The sequence below is a fragment of the Sceloporus occidentalis genome, unplaced genomic scaffold (assembly GCF_023333645.1).
Source record: "Sceloporus occidentalis isolate IW3139 unplaced genomic scaffold, rSceOcc1.0.p SCAF_2, whole genome shotgun sequence".
Taxonomy (NCBI): domain Eukaryota; kingdom Metazoa; phylum Chordata; class Lepidosauria; order Squamata; family Phrynosomatidae; genus Sceloporus; species Sceloporus occidentalis.
This window is the reverse complement of record NW_028316982.1, coordinates 242,368,769-242,387,906: the sequence shown is the minus strand read 5'-3', so window position 1 is coordinate 242,387,906 and position 19,138 is coordinate 242,368,769. Positions and strand designations below refer to the sequence as shown.

Genomic DNA, 19,138 nt, shown 5'->3' with positions numbered 1-19,138 from the left:
AAGTTACTCAATAGCAGTTCTCCAGAAATACTACCAATTCCCAAACTCTCCCTTGACTGTTGCAGTTTTAAACAGGAGGACCCAACACTAAGGAAAAATTGTAAGGGTGAACAGGCTTCTTTTGTAAGTGTTTTAGGAAGTAATTCCTTCTTAAAGGAATTAATTCTTAATTCCATAAAAATACAACTTTTTATGGAACTCTCAGAAGCCCATAGCAGTTTTTGTCATAATTACTCAAGAGAAATTGATAATGTTTCCCCTGACCATCTTCTAGGACGTATTTCAACATCAACTGCTACTAATGGTAGAGGATCTATGAAGTCAAGTTTGAAAACTATCAGCTCAATTTCCAGTTTAAGAAGACGACCCAAAAAATTTATTTATACAGTAAATAATACTCCAGCTTACCATGAAGAGGGAGCCGCTCTTGGAAATGGAACTTCTGCATGCCTTGTGTCAAACTGTACAGATTTTAAATCTTGTATCTCTGAAGTTTCTGAAACAACTATTAGGAATGCAGGTACACTGTTCATATTTCTTTGCATGTTAATTTTTAAATGTCATAATGCAAAAGCATTTTCTTGCACAGTGAACTAGACAGATATGATCAAGATCCTATGTAAAGCCTTTGGAATGGAAGGTTTCCCTTATGTCAGATTGCATATTGACAGAAAAGGAGGATAGTGATGTCACAGGCAATCACAGCATTCAGTTGGTTACTTTGTGGTGCCTACCACAGGACAATTAATGACCATCTCTGATGGGAGACTGGAGGTATATCATGTACCAGGCTGACATGTAATCCAGGCTGTTGTGCTGCCAGGCAAGTGAGGGGTCCATTTCCACAAGAAAGTGTTGCATGCTTTCCTATACAAGTTTGGAAAAAGTATAGCCACCAACACAATCTTCAATTATATTAACATAGTGTCCCTGATAGATCTTGGTTTCTGTCTACTGAAGAGACCTGCCCAAATTCAATATGTTTATGTATACAAGACTGGAAGTTGCTGGAGCTATTTACCATGTATACTCGTGTACAAGTCGACCTCATGGATAAGTTGAGGGAAGGTTTCAGGGTCAAAATCCTGGGTTTTGATATGACCCGTGAATAAGTTGAGGGTAAAACTTAGGGGGTTATAAGGAAGTATGGAAAGGGGGAAATACCACTTCCATCCCCCCTTCTCCTTCTCTGGACCTCTCCCAGCCGATGGAGAAAGGAAGCAAGTAGTTTTAAATGGAGAGTTGTTTCCATAGGAAGCAAGGTCTTGCAAAATGGACTGGAGAGATAGTTTTAAATGGAGAGGTTTTTTTATAGGAAGCAAAAGGTCTTGCTAAAGGGACCAGAGAAAGAAGCAAGTGGATTTAAATGGGGAGGTTTTTCCATGGGAAGCCAGGTCTTGCAAAAGGGAGGAGAGAAAGAAGCAAGTGGGTTTAAATGGAGAGGTTTTTCCATAGAAAGCCAGGTCTTGCAAAAGGGAGCAGAGAGAGAAGCAAGTAGATTTAAATGGAGAGGTTTTTCCATGGGAATCCAGGTCTTGCAAAAGGGAGCAGAGAAAGAAGCTAGTAGATTTAAATGGGGAGATTTTTCCATGGGAAGCCAGGTCTTGCAAAACAGAGCAGAGAAAGAAGCTAGTGGTTTAAATGGGGATTGTTTTTCCCATTGGAAGCCAAGGCTTGCAAAACGGAGCAGAGAGAGACGCAAGTGTTTTTAAATGGGGAGTTTTTCCACTAGGAAGCAAAGGCTTGCAAAACGGACTGGAGCGGGAAGGAATTGGTGTTCAATAGAGATTGGGGCAACAGGCGTGCTTGCTTTAGCACCCTTTTAAGCACTACTGATATATTGACCCTTATATAAGACCCTTAGAGGCAATTTTGGGGCATGAATTTCTTGACATAGTTGAGTATATACAGCATATCCCATGGCAAATGCAGGATGTGCTCAGGGAACTGATATGAAATAAGGAACAAGAAGGAAATAGAAATATCGAGGAAGAAGATATACTTGCGGAAAGAGATAAGGGGGAGAAAAAGGAAGGTAATGTGGAAGAGTGGTGGATAGAAAATAAAATGAGGGGGGGGGGATGTTCCAGTTTTAGATGCTTTTGGTTGTACTCTAACACCATATTCCTTAGACATCTCATTACAGAGCCAACTGGCTGCAAATTTAAAGTAGACTTTATGACTCCATCAGCATTTATTGAAAACTGTATAATTTTCTTACATTATTGGATCTTGTGTGTTTTTTCTCTTGACATGGCTTTTTCATCAGATGTAATACAAGGCAAACATTTTTATTTTTTTCATGAAGGGAAATGGCAAATTGCCCGAGAAATGCATTTTTCATGATAATGGAATGCCACATTGACAGTTAGAATGTTTTCTTTAAAAAAAAAAAGTTTAAATTGCCAGAAACTGTGAACATACAGAAAGAGTACACTCGGCCCCCGGGTTACGAAATTAATTCGTTCCGCCGCCATTTTCGTAACCCGGAAGGCTTCGTAAGGCGAAAAAGCCATAGGCGCTAATGGGGAAAAGCCGCGATTTGGTGCAAAATAGCGCCGAAAAGCACCAAAATTTTATTCGCAACCCGGAATAACCTTCGTAACCCGGAAATATTTTTTATTATTTTTTTTTTTCGTAACCCGGAAATTTCGTATCGCGGCGCATTCGTATCCCGGGGTAAGAGTGTATTTAACAACTAATCCAGTAAAGCATTTCACTTAAAACAACAACAACAACCAAGTATTATTTACGTCATTATTCCAAGACACAAGAAATTCAGACAAATGAATTTTATGGACTAGAAAGTAATCCCTATGTGAAAGAAAACATGCATTTAGTGGTGTATCATTCTTAGTCACATATCTCTTATGTTTCCATTCCTTACAGGGAAAACGGAAGAACATTCAAGCACTAATAAGTATGACATTGAAGAAAAACAACAAATAGGTGCTGATAAAAGTTGCATTCCTACAAATATTTTTCATAAAACTTCATGCAATGAAAATTTGAAAGCTGAAAGTGATTTTACAGATATGCCATCAATATGTCTACAGACAAATAACAAAAAAGAAACGGTTATTGTTCCCAGTCCCATAGTTGTTAATCAACAGACAGAGTCAAGTAGAAACAAGTTTCCTGGAATTTGTCACATGGAGAATTTAGATAAAGACTGTGGTGGAAACGATGTTAGTCTCACAGATTTTAGTTCAGTCCAAGAAGCCATTCTTGAAGGATCTGCTGTGGCAATGCTAGACTCAAAAAAGGAAAACAAAGAAAGAGCTTTGGAATTAGCTGCACAACATTCGTTGACAGGTGATACTCAGATGGCTGAACATGGGTGCTGGTCAAAGACAGACCCCACAAATATTATAAAAGAACTGTCTATGGTTACAGTTTCAGAGAACAAATTAGAGAGAAGACAGATCCTTTCATTTGATTTAAGGGAAAATGCAACCAATAGTAAGCAGAAAAGATTAGAATGCATGATGGACAGCAAAACCAAAAGCTTTGGTGGCTTCAAAACAGCATCAAACAAAGAGATAAAACTGTTTGATAACAATATTAGAAAAGGCAAGTTGCTGTTTAGTGACATTGAAGAACAGTTTCTTGATGATTTTCCTGGTGATGAAGTACAAAATGCTTCAAATAAAAATGCAGATGAAAATGCTAAGACTTCTTTAATTCGGAGAAATGAGTTGAATGAAAAATCATCTGATTTGTCATATGTTTCTGATTCACTAATGAACCTTATTCAGTTAAGTGATAGCCAAGGTAATTTTTCTGATTGTGCCAATAGGACTTTTCAGAATAAGTTTAAAAATCAGGAAACTGAAGAAAAACAAAATTTAACAGCAAGTCAAGAAGCCGAGGTTGCTGAGCTTTCTAATATACTGGAAGAAACGGGTAGTCAGTTTGAATTTACTCAGTTTAGAGAACACAAGACTATGTTGTATGATAATACATGTGAGGTGTCTGGAAAGTGTGATCAAAATAATATAAATTCTGAAGTTTGGAGTGATACTGATTTTGAGGAAGCCTTTAGTGAAAAGGTTGAAAGAATTGATGATATGTCTCCTAATAAGCATATAGACATACCTATCAAATCCAAGATACAGTCACAGAACAATGCAGATAATACATTGATGAAATCATCAAGCAGAAAACATATCCAACATTTTGTTCCAGTTATTTCAGCATCTTTGGAGTCTGGTGTTTGGGGTTGTAGTTCATCTGAAGGCAAACAGATAAATATGTCTGCTGAGACTATAAACAAAATTTCAAAACCAATAATGGATTGTGATAAAGTGGATGAAATGCTTAACCCTCACAAAATAACTTGTCAATGTAACTCTTCAAATGATAAGTGGGGAAACCTCAACTGTAAGAAAGAAATAAGCGCTGATTTGCATCAGAGAGCCAAAGAAATAAATCTTAAATATATGATGAAAAATAATGCAAAAGATACCAATATCTATATAAAAAACCACACAGAAAATAAATCAAGAGCTGTAAACCTGAATAAAATTGTTCAGGTTACTAGTACTACAGAAGTTAACCTAAAAATTGTTAAAAAATACTTTGTTCATGTGACAGGAAATGAATTGCCATGTACTGAAAATAATCACAGTGCACTAGGCACACCTCATTTATCAGGCTGCGGAGACACTCAGTGTAAATACAGTTTGCAAGAAACATTGTCAGATATGACATGTTTAGCTGAAGTTGCTAAAACTGAAAAAAAACCTGCACATAGTAATGCAGATGAAAAAGAAAACTTTGATTCAAACCAGGAAGGGGAAATGATCAATAATTCAGAAAGTGGCTATTTACTACTAAATGTTGACACTGTTGCTGATGGAAACATAGTTGCAGATGAGAGTAAAATGCTTCATTTGTTGACTGGTTCCTGTTTAGGGGAAGAACTAGGTGGGACACTAGGCACTAGGAGCAATAAAAGAGCAATTGCTTCCATGAAAAGAGAGGTTGTTTTAAGTCAGAATGACATGTTATTTGGCTCCCGTGATCCAGAAATTTATGAAACCAGAAAAGAAATGCAGATTAGTGCAGTAGGATTCCAGACGGCTAGTGGTAAACAAATTGCTATTACTGATGAATCTTTAGCTAAGGCAAAGCATCTTCTTTCAGAAGAAACTTTTTCCCCAGGAAATCAAAATGCTGTAGCTCTACATCCTAAAGATAATTTTGAAGAGCCTGTGGATATATTGTTAGATACTGAGAAGCTTAAAACTACTAAAGAACTGCCTCTGGACATGAGAGCTGTGGAGTCAGATTTGATATGTTGTGCTAAAAAGGAGGCCATGTATACTGTAAATGAAGACTTGTTGGCAAATGACAATCCGGGCCAAATTCCAGGCAAAAATGTTTCAAAACCTCTTTTCATTGATTCTGATACATATCATGATTTATATGTGGAGGAGTTGGGTACTTATTCGAAGCAAGTTCTTGAGTGTTGGTCATCTAGAAATAAAAGTAATGCATCAATTGCTAGCAGTAATAAAAATCTTGAATCTTTGGCTTTGCCTTGTAATGCCACTACAGAAACTAATTACATTGATTTAAAAAGTAGGCATTCCACACTGCACCATTCTCAAGATGCAAGCAATGAGAAAGAGTCCCTCCCACAGGATTTGGCCTGGATTTCTGAAGAACCAACTTCATCAAAAACCTTTAATGCAGAAAATAGTTTTGGAGAAATTCCAAAAAATAAAAGTGCTGATAAAAAACTGTTGAATACCAACAGCTTACACAAAAATTCAGCAAGTGAAGAAGCAGACTCAGTTTCAAAAGTATTGAAAGCTAGGCCGGGTGCATTCAGTACAGCAAGTGGTAAAACTGTCAGAGTTTCAGAAGAAGCATTAAAAAAGGTCAAACACTTATTTGGTGAAGACAGCTGTAAATCCATAAAACAGGACCTGAAATCTCAATCTAAAACCAGTGAACATAATATCCTTGAAAGCTGTTCTGATGCCTTGGGCAGTAGAGAATATGTTCCAATTTGTAATTACTTAGGTGTGGAGAAAATTACTGTGGAAAACTCAGGTGCATCTCAGTGTCCTACAGCCAAAGAGCACTGCGAAAGGGACCAAAAATTACAGCATAGCGCATCTGCATCCTCGAATGTTGTGTCTGAGTCAAGTTGTCAGACTGTGAATAAGTGGTCTGATACAAAGCCTTCTAACAAACTTGGTTGCAGCAAGTCAGACTTTTCTATAGATAATTGTGGTTTTTTTAGCACAGCAAGTGGCAAAGCTGTCCAGTTATCTGAAGAGTCATTGAGGAAAGCAAGACTGCTTTTTTCTGAAATTGAAAATGATTCATTGGGTCATCAAACTCATGTATCAGATTGTGATGACAGTTACTGTAAAATATCTTCTGTCAGGAACAAAGGCAATGAAAACAAACCTCTCATACCCCAAGGGAAAAGGCTTCCAAATGCAGAAGTGGATTCAAATATTTCTTGTGGCTTTAGCACTGCAAGTGGAAAACAAGTTCACATCTCTCAAAAGGCTCTCCAGAATGTTACAGAGCTCTTCAAAGAATTCAGTGATGATGTCAGTAGTAATGGTTTCTTTGTTGATCAACAGAATTTGGGGAAAGGTCACATTTCATCAATAAAAGAACCTGCTACAAAAATGATAGTGGAGGATGAAATTGCATCAGAATCTAAGCCACAGGACAGATGTAATACTCTTTATTTAACCACAAATATTCCTGATGAAAATAATTCTAAAAACCCTTTGAGCATTAAAATACCCATGTGTATGTGTGGTACTCAGAAATGCAAGCATCTTATAGAACCAGAAAAATCTTTTTCATATTCTAAAGAAACTAAACCTTTGAAGACAACCCAAGTGCGCCTGGGAAAATCAGAAACAAAAAACTCAGCAGCACGTGATACTGCAGCAGAAGGAAATCCTTATTCTCGTTGTCACATTTACTCTCAGATTCCAGAAGATTATTTGGAATTAGAAGTTTCCGAAAGTGCCAGAGCATTCATGGAAGATGATGCTCTCACTGTTTCAGAAGTAGAAAAAAATAAAAAAGCATTTGTCTTGAATTCTGAAAAAAATAATTTTTATTCATATAGAAGGACTGGGAAAAGATGCATGGAAAAAGAAAACACGTTTGGTAGGTGGCTGTTTTCTTCTTTTTTAACCTTGTTCCTGTGCAGTTACTTGGTAGTACTCCCATTAAACACAGTTTAATTTTGGTTTTGTTGTTGTTATGTGCCTTTCAGTCATTTCTAATTTATGGCGACCCTAAGGGGAACCTGTCATGGGGTTTTCTTGGCAGGTTTTTTCAGAGGGGATCTGCCATTGCCATCTTCTGAAACAGATTGAGTGCTATTCGCCCAGGATCACCCAGTGGGTTTCATGGCCGAGCGGGTATTCAAACCCGGTTCTCCTGTGTCATAGTCCATCTCTCAAACCATTACACCACACTACCTGCATGGTGAAACATAATGTTTTTCTCAAAATATAGTGATCAGTCCACTGCTTCTTTCCGACGCATCAACTCCAGATTCCTATAAGCTTAATGACCAAAGTGTGGGGGTGGGAAACATAGCTAGTGCACCATTTGCTTTGTGACCTTTCTTTATAGTTTAGTTTGAAATTTTAAAACACTTAGTACAAACATTTTACTTCACTAATATTTTGAGAATTAAAATTTCATATATGTATACATATATTACAAGAATATAGCCAGTGTGGCATAGTGATTTGAACGTTAGACTACGACTCTGGAGATCAGGATTTGATTCCCAGCTCGGGCATGGAAACCCACTAAGTGAGTCACATACTCTCAGCCACAGACAATCCTGTAGTAAGGTCACCTTATGGTTGCCATAAGTCAGAAATGACTTTGAGGCACACATCAACAACAACAGTTATAGGAATATATCAAACAGCAATAACACTGAAAGGACCAAGGCTACAGTAAATTAGTATGAATGGCTTCACTAATATAAGAAGAGCAAGGTACCTATTGAATGAAATTGTGGAAATGACTGCCTTACCACTGGGATTCTTTTGCAGATTAACAAAGTCACAAGCTTTTGAAAAGTGCTTATTTGTTAAACTATTCTGGAGACATACCTTGAGATATTAAATTAGACTGGCTCATTTGGAAAATGTTCTTGACTGATCCTATTGCAATCTTATATTCAGAATCAATAACTACATTCTTGAAAATCTCACATTCCAGTTTTTAAACAGATGACAGTAGATGTTATGTTTGCTTCACGGTAATCACAGAGTGTTCCCATATTGGCAAATGTGATGTCAGAATGGCCTCTGGTATGTAGAAAATTACTGTGTTTTTATGTTTAAATGTGCCAAAAGAGCCAAAACATTGGTGAGATAATTGCTAATCCCAACTAGTGTAGTCCCCACGTGATCAGCTGCTGAATTATAAATCATATTTATGTAAAGCTCACTGATTCAGTGGTTGTATTCTAGTTGGAACTAGCAATTGGATTTAAACATTCAAATGAAAGCTCTCCTAGATGAAAGGAACTTTTCATTTTAGAAGAGGAGAATTTGAATTGTTTTTCTGACATTACTTATTGTAGAAATTAGTAAGAATCTAATGTTAGTTACATATGCATGTTCAATATCCCATTTGTTTGCTTTTCAGGAGAGCCTCCTATTAAAAGAAAATTGCTGCCTGAATTTGATCAGTCAGAAAGATCATCTCTGAAAGCCTCAAAAAGTTCTCTGGATGGTAATTTTATTTTGCTGAATTATTTTTTATTTAAAAGTATTGTATGTGCAAGTAGTTTTATTTGTTATTCAGATGCTTGAATACATAACTTTCTCTGTTATCTGTGTGAGTATCCTAACCTGCATATTGCTCATATTGTCCTTGCCCTTATGAAACTGTATGCCTTTTTCTGTGTGGCATTTATCTTCCAGTATTTAGAGTGTTTCACATGCATTACCTCTGCAGTTAGAAAGCAATACATAAATTTTGCAGTTTTCAAGATCACTGCTACACATATGTCACTGTGACTTATGAACAGTTGGCAAGTAGGTGTTTTTTTTAAAAAAATCAGAATTATAGAGTCTTAGAGTTGGAAGAGACCCCAAGGATCATCCAGTCCAACCCCCTGCCATGCAGGAACACACAGTCAAAGCACCCCTAACAGATGGCCATCCAGGTTCTGTTTAAAGACCACCACTCTCTGAGGCAGCATGTTCCACTGTTGAATAGCCCTTATCGTCAGGAAGTTCTTGTTAATGTTTAGGTGTCATCTCTTTTCCTGTAGCTTGAATCCAAGATTGCTCCATCCTCCATTTGTCATTTCTTCAAATATATAAACGTAGCTATCATGTCACCCCTTAACCTTCTCTTCTCCAGCTTCCTAAGCTCCCTAGTCTTTCATACAGAAAAGGCTCCTATGCCTCTACACTTGCGTAGAACCAAAATTTGTGACAAGTGTAGAGAAGAGGCAGTATCTACTGTAATCCCTTTTATTCAGTAGTTACTAGGACCTCTCTTTGCAATTAATATTTGTAGTGCTTTTGAGAATGCAGAGATAATCCAAGAACAAAGCTGTGTTCCTACAGTAATTGTTCACATCTCTTATACAAGTGTTGTCTAAAGTGAGACAAGAGGAGCAGAGCAACAGAGCCACTTCCCCATTTGAAGCCACTGTACTAGGCAGATCAGAAGATGGGACCATTCCCCCCCCCTTTTTTTTTTTTAACTTTCTCAGCTTCAGTTTGGTATACCACAGGCTCACTTACTGGCAGAGGTGTTCTGTCCATTTGGAAGCATTCTGTTACATGCTAGTGAACTCCAGTCATCAGTAGTGAGTATGTTAGTAGCGTGTTGTAGTTCAGTAAACGTTATTATTTATCGGTTAGTGGTAAGCTAATTAATTAGTACTGTTGTTACAATAAGTGCACTAATTATAGGAAAAATGGAATATAAATCAAGTAAGTACACGAATAGATAAAAATCTAGTTTATACCAATTCTGACAAAACAAGCAAACATCCCATTCTTTTAAAAACATAGTAATCCGTTCCAATGATTTATAAAAGTGTTTCTAAGATTTTGGACACAGATCTCTTAATTACCATTTTATAAATCATGTCATACTTTAACATGACAGTTTTTAAATCTTTAGGTACCATGAATGACAGAAGAACCTGTATATCTAGTATTTCTTTAAAGCCAGTATTCTGTGGCCCTTCTAGGTAAGCAAAATCTCTATTGTACTGTATTTAGAAGTGTTTATCTGTTATTTGGGGGGTTGGACTGGATGGCCCTTGTGGTCTCTTCCAACTTTATAATTCTATGATTTTGTATAAATGCAGATGCTTGAATGCAGAATTGCCAAACTTTGCCCTAAATTCAGTTTTTGGTGCTGACTAGGAAAGACCTCTTGAATCCACTAGATTTACCTATGTGTTGATTGAACATTCAACAGTTGAAAAAGGGAACCTACTCTATTTGAGATTAACCAATAGGTTGGCAACCAATGTGTGCTATTTAAGGAAACAAAGACTCTATATATGATTTCAGGCCTGACTTGACAACTACTTCAAGTACCTCCCAAACAAATAAATTGGTTTTCTGTATTCAATTTTTAAAATTATTTTTGCTTTAGAATGTGGATGTAAGAACTAATTTTAACCAAACGTGCTATTTATAATTTGTTTGTTATCCCATGCATTATCATGCGAGCTTAGGAGTGATCTGTGAATTTTACTTTCTTTGAGAAACTTACTGCCTTTTATCAATTTTGTGTGGAACCTGGTGCATAACAAATTTTAAATCCTGTGAGTGCTGCAACTAGGAATTACTTGCTTTATTGGTTTTATTAAAAACAGTTAGCAAAATATAATATTTGGTACTGATAAATAGTCTAATTTCCTTGATCTTACTACCAGATCAAAAAACAGAAACATTAAAAAGTCTTATTTTTATTAAGAGTTGACCATTCAAATTCTTATAAAAATATTTTTATTTATTCAATTTTAGCAAAGAACGGCAAGAGGTTCTTAATCCAAATTTTACTACCCCAGGCCAAGATCTGAAAATGTCTAAATCGGATCGACTTCAACAACATATTACAAAACACTCTTCAAGTAGATCTTCATGTCTTTTCCAGCCGTTTAGTAAGAGCTTTAGAGAAGAAAGCAAAAAATCAGAAAATCCAACAGCAAAGAAACCTATCAAAGTGTTTGTACCACCTTTAAAAAGACAATCAAGTGCTTCTGAGGATGGAATTAATAGTAAAGAATCTTTCTGCCTGAGTAACAACACTGTTCCTGGGACAGAAGACCTAAATTATACCGGAGTTCATGAAACCTTCATTCAACCACAGAAGGAAAATTGCAAGACAATATCAGCAATGGATTCAGAATTCAGAGAAACAGATTCAGGTAAGTTAGATGTGGGAACCAACATGGTGTAATCGTTTGGTTGGACTGGGACTCTGGGAGGGCAGGGTTGAAATCCCTGTTCATTCATAGAAACCCACTGGGTGACTTTGGGCAAGTCACATTCTCTCAGCCTCAGAGCAGACCATGGCAAATCTCTGAAGAAATGTTACCAGAAAAGCCCTGCCAATTGCACCAACTTAAAAGCATATAACACCAACAAACGTGATTTTATATATATATATATATATGTGTGTGTGTGTGTGTGTGTGTGTGTGTGTGGTAGATGTTAGTGAGCATTTTGACTTATTGTGAGCATTTATTGACAAATGACTGTGATGGTGATGATGATTAAAACTATTAAAATATTTGTATCCTGCCCTATATCTGAGAATTTCAGGATGACATATAATAAAATCAATTTGAAGCCATTTAAAACAAGCATATGGACCTTAATCCTAATAACATTGCAAACTAATTATTCTCTGATCTGGAAATTGGGTAAACAGCTTGTACTGGATGGGCTTGCTCTTCCCCACTTTAAATATATTTTGTTGATGCAGACGCCTGAGATTTAACCCAAGATTAAAAACTCATAACAACAACAACAATACCTAAACACTGAACTGGTACAAGGCTGCTTTCCTCCAGGGAGGAGGCGGACTGAGCAGCTGAGTGATAACAGACTGGCCATGTGATAGGAACCAGGACTGGTTGGCTGGCTAGTCCTGTGCGCTGCTGTTCAGTCTCTCTGAGGCTGCAGCGGATTCAGCTCTGTTCCCCAGAAGTGGTAGATCACAAAGCACTGCCCCAAAAGGAACTTGTACACATGGAAGTCAATAATTCTGCTCTCCAGAAGCTGTGGTCATGAAGCACTGCCCAAAAAGGGACATGTACACATGGAAGCCAATAACTCTGTTCCTCTCGCAGCCCCTTCCAGCTCTTAAGATTCTGTGAAACAAGTTGAAGCATTTATGATAGGAGACTGAATTGTTCCTGGTTGGAAAGAGTGGTGGAAGAAGGGAGAAAAAGAGAGAGGGAGAATGGCAAAGGCTGGCTAGCTGTTGCTTGGCTGCTCATCTGCCTCCTCCTTGTAACAAAGCAGCCACATGACAAGCAGAATATGTGACAATCTTTAGGGGTCACATACTTTGTTTCTCTACTGTATTGGATTGGTGTGTGTTCAAATTGCAGAGATTTCTGAAAGTGCATGAAATTCTTCTCTCATCAAATAATAAGAACAGTTTCCTACCTGCTGAGTGCCTTTTTTTGCTATGACACAGTAAAGAATTCTTACCATTTATAGTCTGACATTGTTCTGTATTGGCAGAACAACGTTGCATTATATCACCTGAAAATATTATATTGCTTGGCCCAACAACTATTCTAAGTATACGAAAAGCAACATAATTTGCACTGCAATTTTTTCCCTTTAGTTCCTAATTTAGCTTTAATCCCTCATTTGGAAAATAGTTGCCTTTTTTAAAAAAAAAAGCAAACGATTTGAACATGTAAATTATAACCAGGTGACATAGTTGCAGAAGCAGCTCTGATATATTGTAAATGAAGATTATGTATATCCAGAACCAGTGTGGTGTAGTGGTTTGGGTATTGGACTAGGACTCTTGGAGATCAGAGTTTGAATCCCTACTGTGCCATGGAAACCTACAGGGTGAACTTGAGCAAGTCACACTGTCCTTCTCAGAGGAAAGCAATGGCAAATCCATCTCTGAATAAATCTGGCCAAGAAAACCTCATGATAGATTTGCTTTAGGCTCATTATAAGTCAGAAACTACTTGAAGGTACACAGCAGCAGTAACATTCAGGCTATATGTTGGTTTATGTCAGTCAGCTTCTAGTTCACTTCCTGTTTAAAAAAACCCTTCTGAGTGTAAAATGGCACAGAATGATAAAAATGAGAGGGAAATTGCCCTGTAGGGGAGCATTCTGGAGCAATAATGTCTATCTCATTTTTTCATAATCATTTGGATTGGGTTCTGGGGTCCTCAGATTGCTTTATGGACAGTACATTGAATGAGCTGCACTTTATCCTCCCTGTGCTACACATAGATGACCGGCCATATGGGCATAGTGATGTTTGAAAAAATGACACTACCTGTAAGAACATAGAAATAGTCCTAATGCATGAAGCCAAAATCTTTCAAGTCTGGCATTCTGTTCCTAAAGATGCCTCTGAGAAGCCCACAAGAGGCATCCTTTTGTGTATGATTTTCTGTTTCTTTTGATAGATTTAACAGAAATCATTACAAGCCTTCACTGTGCCAGAAACCTACAAGAAATGAGGATTCTGAAGAAACAGAAGAAAGTCATTGGCCCACAGCCAGGCACCCTCTATCTCATAAAAACATCTGCTGCATCTTGCAGAATCCCTCTGAAAACTGCAGTGGATGGGAAATTTCCTGGTTCTTACTGTAGTGAGCAGGTACCTGCACTATGTGGCCTAGTTTCAAAAATATATTTTACATGCATATGTAGAGATTTGAACTAGCTTTCTGCCTGTGTGCACAACTTCTTTGTGTGTGAGCAGCACCCTAATTAACCAGAGGGAGGAATGAGCAAGCCGAAGACTTCTGCAGTTTGTTCCTATAATGGTAAACCATGATCCTCTGTGAGACTTAAAGAACAGTCCACAACACTTGGGTTTATCCCTCATGCCAACCTTGATAGGCAGGATCACTAAAATTTCAATCCGGTGGTCTGGCTGCTCCAGGGAAATGAAAGAAAAGAAAATTGAATGAAATTAAAAAATAAGAAACAAAAAGTAGAATCAATATAAGAACACTAGAAATTAGGATAGGCTCTTAGGGCTCCACCATAGAAATTGATTCTAAAAAGGGCTCCGTGAGTCAAGAAGGTTCGGAACTGCTGGTCTAGACCAATGCTGCTCACAGTGGTGGTCCAGTGCTAGTGCATGAGCCGTCTGCTACTGGTCCATGTTGAGTTTCTAGAAAACCATGTAAATATATTAATAATGCAGCACAATTAGAGTACTGGTTCCTGAGACACTGGTAGGGGATTAGTAGTCACATTGTATAGATTGGCTTTAGACTAGACTGCCTAGCAGAGTGTGAGCAGGTATTGTAATCATTTTCTTTTGTCTAATTGCGGAAATTTAAATCTTTCCAATACACCCTGGTCCTACAAGGTCTTCACAGTGCATTACTGTTCCTGTGTTCTGTATCACAATTTCTGCTTTGTGAGATTTTTATACAAATGTCTGCATGAAGTAAAATGTCACTTTATATACCATCTTCCTCACTGATCTTTGATGGAGCTTTCATGGAGCCTATGTGTTACAAATCTAATGTACAGAATTCCTCAAAATATAGCAGTAGAGCATAAGGAAGGCAAACTTTGGAACCTCTTTGCCATAGATTACATAGTCTTGTATGCACCATATGCAACTGAGGAAGTAAACTCAAGTCTATGAAAGCTCATGCTACTAGCTTCTTTCTTTCAATTAGTCTCAAAGGTGCTACAAGATCCCTTTGCATACTGATTGTCTTGTCTAGCATGGCTATATCTTTGAATAGTTTTAAATGGCTACTCTTAAAGAAAAATTGTTAATAATTCCTAAGAAATTTATATTGATACACAGATTTTATATAACACTAAAATATTTCCCTTGCAGTTGTATGCATTTGGTGTTTCCAAGCAGTGCCTAAATATTAACAGCAGCAATGCAGAAGATTTTCACTTTGTCATCCGGGATTTTTTCAGTAGAGAATGTTTCCTAGAAGGACATGGAATCCAGTTGGCTGATGGAGGTTATCTTATTCCCAGTGATGATGGAAAAGTAGGAAAAGAAGAATTCTACAGGTATCCTGTTGTAAATTTACATGTTTAATAAAGTAGCATGGTTTTAAATGTTAGTTATAAATTTGCCACTGAATCTTTGAATCTTGAAACAGAGAAGTTTTTCTGTTCTTGGTTTGGAACTAGATTGCATCCAAAAGTATAACATTGGAAAAAAATGGATCACATGATTATGATCTTTTGGTGTTCTTCATCTTTGCCTCTGCTTTGAGTTTTCTCTCTGACATCATCCAGGATAAATCTTGCAGTGTGAAATTTGCTTTTCTGAATCCTCATTCCCTATCTAATCCAGCTCACTTTTCTGGTTTCAATTTCCATTTAGTTTGTCTGTGTTTTCCTTTGTCACTGTTCTCATTTACAGAACGATAGACACCTTCCTTTTCTCTTGTCCCTTTTCTTTTCTGTATTGATGGCTTCTTTGGGAAACAATCCAGCATCAGGGTTTCATTTATTTATGTATTTTGTTTATATCCTGCCTTTCTTCCAAAATGGAACTCATACGGTAACATATATTGTAAGTTAAAACAAAATAGCTAGAACATTAAAAACCAGTTAAAGCAATATAAAGATAAAAACATTTTTAAAACACATTAAAATACTCTTTTAAAACTTTCAAAATCTCTGAAGCAAATTTGAAGCCAGTATAGTTCATGCAGGATCGTTTTAAGGTCTCTATTTTAAGTGTAGCATTTTTGTGGGTTGAAAACTTGAGGTTTAATTTCCAAATAATTTGATGAATATTCTGATAATTTTGGACAGGGCTTTGTGTGACACACCTGGTGTAGATCCGAAGCTAATTTCAAAATCCTGGGCCTACAACCACTATAGGTGGATCATATGGAAACTTGCTGCCATGGAAGTTGCATTTCCACAGGAATTTGCCAGCAAATGTTTGACACCAGAAAGGGTACTACTTCAGCTGAAGTACAGGTATAGTGCAGATTAAGATTTGGAATGTGACTGCATCATTTATTCTGTGACTGATTTATTGCTATTTTTGATGAATTAATGTTTTGCTTTTGCTGTTTTAATTGTATTCCCGTGGATAAAATTAGGTAAATTGAACATTGTTACTTTAGCAAGAAGCAGCCATCATGTTCTTCCCTGTAATCTAATTTGTAGTTTTTGTACCTTTTCTTTTCTTTTGAAAGGTATGATGTAGAAGTTGACAAAAGTTGTCGGTCAGCCATCAAAAGAATAACTGAGAGAGATGATGTTGCCGCTAAAACACTCATCTTGTGCATTTCTAGAATCATATCAGTAAGCACAAATATGCCCCACATCTTTGGCAGCAAAAGCACTGCTGAGGAAAACAAAAGAGATGTAGCCATAATTGAAGTTACAGATGGCTGGTATGGAATTAGAGCTGTTTTAGATCCCTCTCTTCAGTCACTGTTGTATAAACAGAAATTGACTGTAGGTCAGAAGATTGTCACACATGGAGCAGAACTTGTGGGGTCTCAGGATGCATGCTCTCCACTGGAAGCACCAGAATCCCTTATGCTAAAGGTAAAATTATAAAATAGTTTTGAGTTCAGTAATTATAGTTAAAACAACTGCTATTTATTCATATATTGCTTTGGAGGAGATGGTGCTTTGATACTGTGTTCTCCTTTGATTCCACTTCCTTACCTGCTTTTTTGAATTTGCCTATGGGCTAGGCCTTGTCTGTCTTCTTTTTAAACATTTTTGTACAGTATATATACATTATAGTAGGGGTCGGCAACCTCCGGCCTGCAGGCTGGATCCGGCCCCCGGAGGCCTTCCTTGCGGCCCTGGGGGTGGTTGCCACCGCCGCTGGGCAAAAAAATGGCGGCGCCCAGAGCGGCAAAAAGGCGTGCTGGGCGCCGCCATTTTTCGCTCAAAATGGCGGCGCCCAGAGGCGAAGTCTCGTGCGACCTCAAAGAAGGTCGTGTGAGACTTTGGCCTCCAGGAGGCCCGATGCTGTTGCTGGCACCCTCGAAGAGGGCTCCGGCGGCCACATCAGGCCTCTGGAAGGCCCGCTGAAGCCGTTGGAGCCCTATTCGAGGGCCCCGGCGGCTGCATCAGGCCTCCTGGAGCCCCAATGCCGTCGCTGGCACCCTCCAACAGGGCTCTGGCGGCGGCAGCGGGCCTCCTGAAGGCCCGATGCCGTTGGTGGCGTCCTCCAACAGGGCTCCAGCGGCGGCAGTGGGCCTCCAGGAGGCCCGGTGCCGTCGCTGGGGTCCTCCAAGAGGCTTTTTTGCCAGCCTCTGACGGCCTGGGGCCCCATCAGGGGCCTGCAAAGATGGGGAGGCCTGGCCCCCGGAGGGTGAAAGCTCCACCCCTGGCATGTGGCCCCGCCCCAGAGGGTGGAAGCTCCACCCCCGGCACGCGGCCCCTGCCCCCGGAGGGTGGAAGCTCCACCCCCGGCTTCGGCCCCCCAGTCGCCTGAGGGACAGCAACCCGGCCCCCGGCCCAAAAAGGTTGCCTACCCCTGCATTATAGGAGCCCTGGTGGCACAGTGGTTAAATGCCTGTACTGCAGCCATTCACTCGAAACCACAAGGTTGCGAGTTCAAGACCAGCAAAAGGGCCCAAGCTTGACTCAGGCTTGCATCCTTCCGAGGTCGCTAAAATGAGTACCCAGACTGTTGGGGGCAAATTAGCTTACTTGCTAATTAGCTTACTTGCTGTTCACCACTATGATCTTTGGAATAGTGTTATATAAATAAAACAAATTATTATTATTATTATTATAGTGTCTGCCACTATGTAAATTACAGTTCCTCTGATAGGTTTGCACACAGCTTAAATACAACTTTAAAATAAATATTGTATGCTTTCCATATTTCAGTTGTAGTGTTTACCCTCATTCATTTGGAGAGTTCAGCCAAAACTATCTTTGGATTCTGGAAGTGTGTGACAGATCTTGTGTGTATGCATGTGTATACGTATACACACACATATAGATACATACAAACAAAATGCAGAGTCAGCGGAGGACTTTTAGGCATCTTTCTTTATGTTGTTATTCTTGTGTGCCTTCAAGTCATTATTGACTTATGACTACCCTCATGGGGTTTTCTTGGCAAATTTCTTTGGGGTGGGGGTGGGGGGTGGGAGTTGCCATTGCCATCCTCTGAGTCTGAATGAGTGTGACCTGCCCAGAATCATCCAGTGGGTTTCCATGGCAGAGTCTCCACTGGTCTCCAGCATCATAGCCCAATGCTCAATCCACTTGCTCTCCCATCTTTTATTTATTTCATTTTTATGCCACATTTATCCCAAAAAAGAGACCCAAGGTGGCTCACAAAATAAAAACATTTATAAAAACTCTACAGTAAAATTTAAAAATAATTAGAATTATCTAATTAAACAATATAAATTTAACATTAAAACATACAAAAATTAAAACATAACTAAACCACCCCCATAACTCTTTGTTTATAGATTTCATAATATCATTTTAGATTTCAGCTAACAGTACTCGATGTGCCCAATGGTATGCCACATTAGGATATTATCGGGATCCCCGGCCATTCACATTACCTTTGTCATCACTCTTCAGTGAAGGTGGAATTGTTGGCTGCATTGATGTTATTATTCAGAGGATTTATCCAACACAGGTAAAGTATGTTCTAATTAATGTTCAGTCATCTTCTGCTAATAATCAATGCTAATTGTCAATTAATATTTATTGCAGTGGATGGAAAAATTATCCACAGGGTCCTATGTATTTCGTAACTGTCGAGCTGAAGAAAGAGAAGCTACAAAGCATACTGAGAACAGACAAAAAACTCTAGAAGCATTGCTTGCAAAAATACAAGCTGAATTTGAAAAGAATAAAGGTAAAGTATCAATGTCATGTGTTCAGGTTGTTTGGAAAGTTTATCATAATCTCAACTATCATTGTGAAAAGGAACC

The 19,138-nt window shown here is 38.4% G+C and overlaps 1 protein-coding gene across 4 annotated transcripts in view; it reads left to right on the top strand.

The window, feature by feature from the left end:
- Positions 1-19,138, top strand: part of BRCA2 (BRCA2 DNA repair associated) — a 36,428-nt gene that overhangs the window by 10,194 nt on the left and 7,096 nt on the right. For 3 of the 4 annotated variants that reach the window (XM_089512515.1, XM_089512517.1, XM_089512518.1), the window contains 11 exons: positions 275-520; positions 2,890-7,152; positions 8,662-8,748; positions 10,159-10,228; positions 11,016-11,419; positions 13,667-13,860; positions 15,070-15,257; positions 16,014-16,184; positions 16,406-16,763; positions 18,685-18,840; positions 18,918-19,062. In XM_089512515.1, coding sequence (XP_089368641.1) covers positions 275-520; positions 2,890-7,152; positions 8,662-8,748; positions 10,159-10,228; positions 11,016-11,419; positions 13,667-13,860; positions 15,070-15,257; positions 16,014-16,184; positions 16,406-16,763; positions 18,685-18,840; positions 18,918-19,062 — 6,282 coding nt within the window. The remainder of the gene's footprint in view (positions 1-274; positions 521-2,889; positions 7,153-8,661; positions 8,749-10,158; positions 10,229-11,015; positions 11,420-13,666; positions 13,861-15,069; positions 15,258-16,013; positions 16,185-16,405; positions 16,764-18,684; positions 18,841-18,917; positions 19,063-19,138) is intronic. The other variant, XM_089512516.1, reaches the window with a different exon arrangement.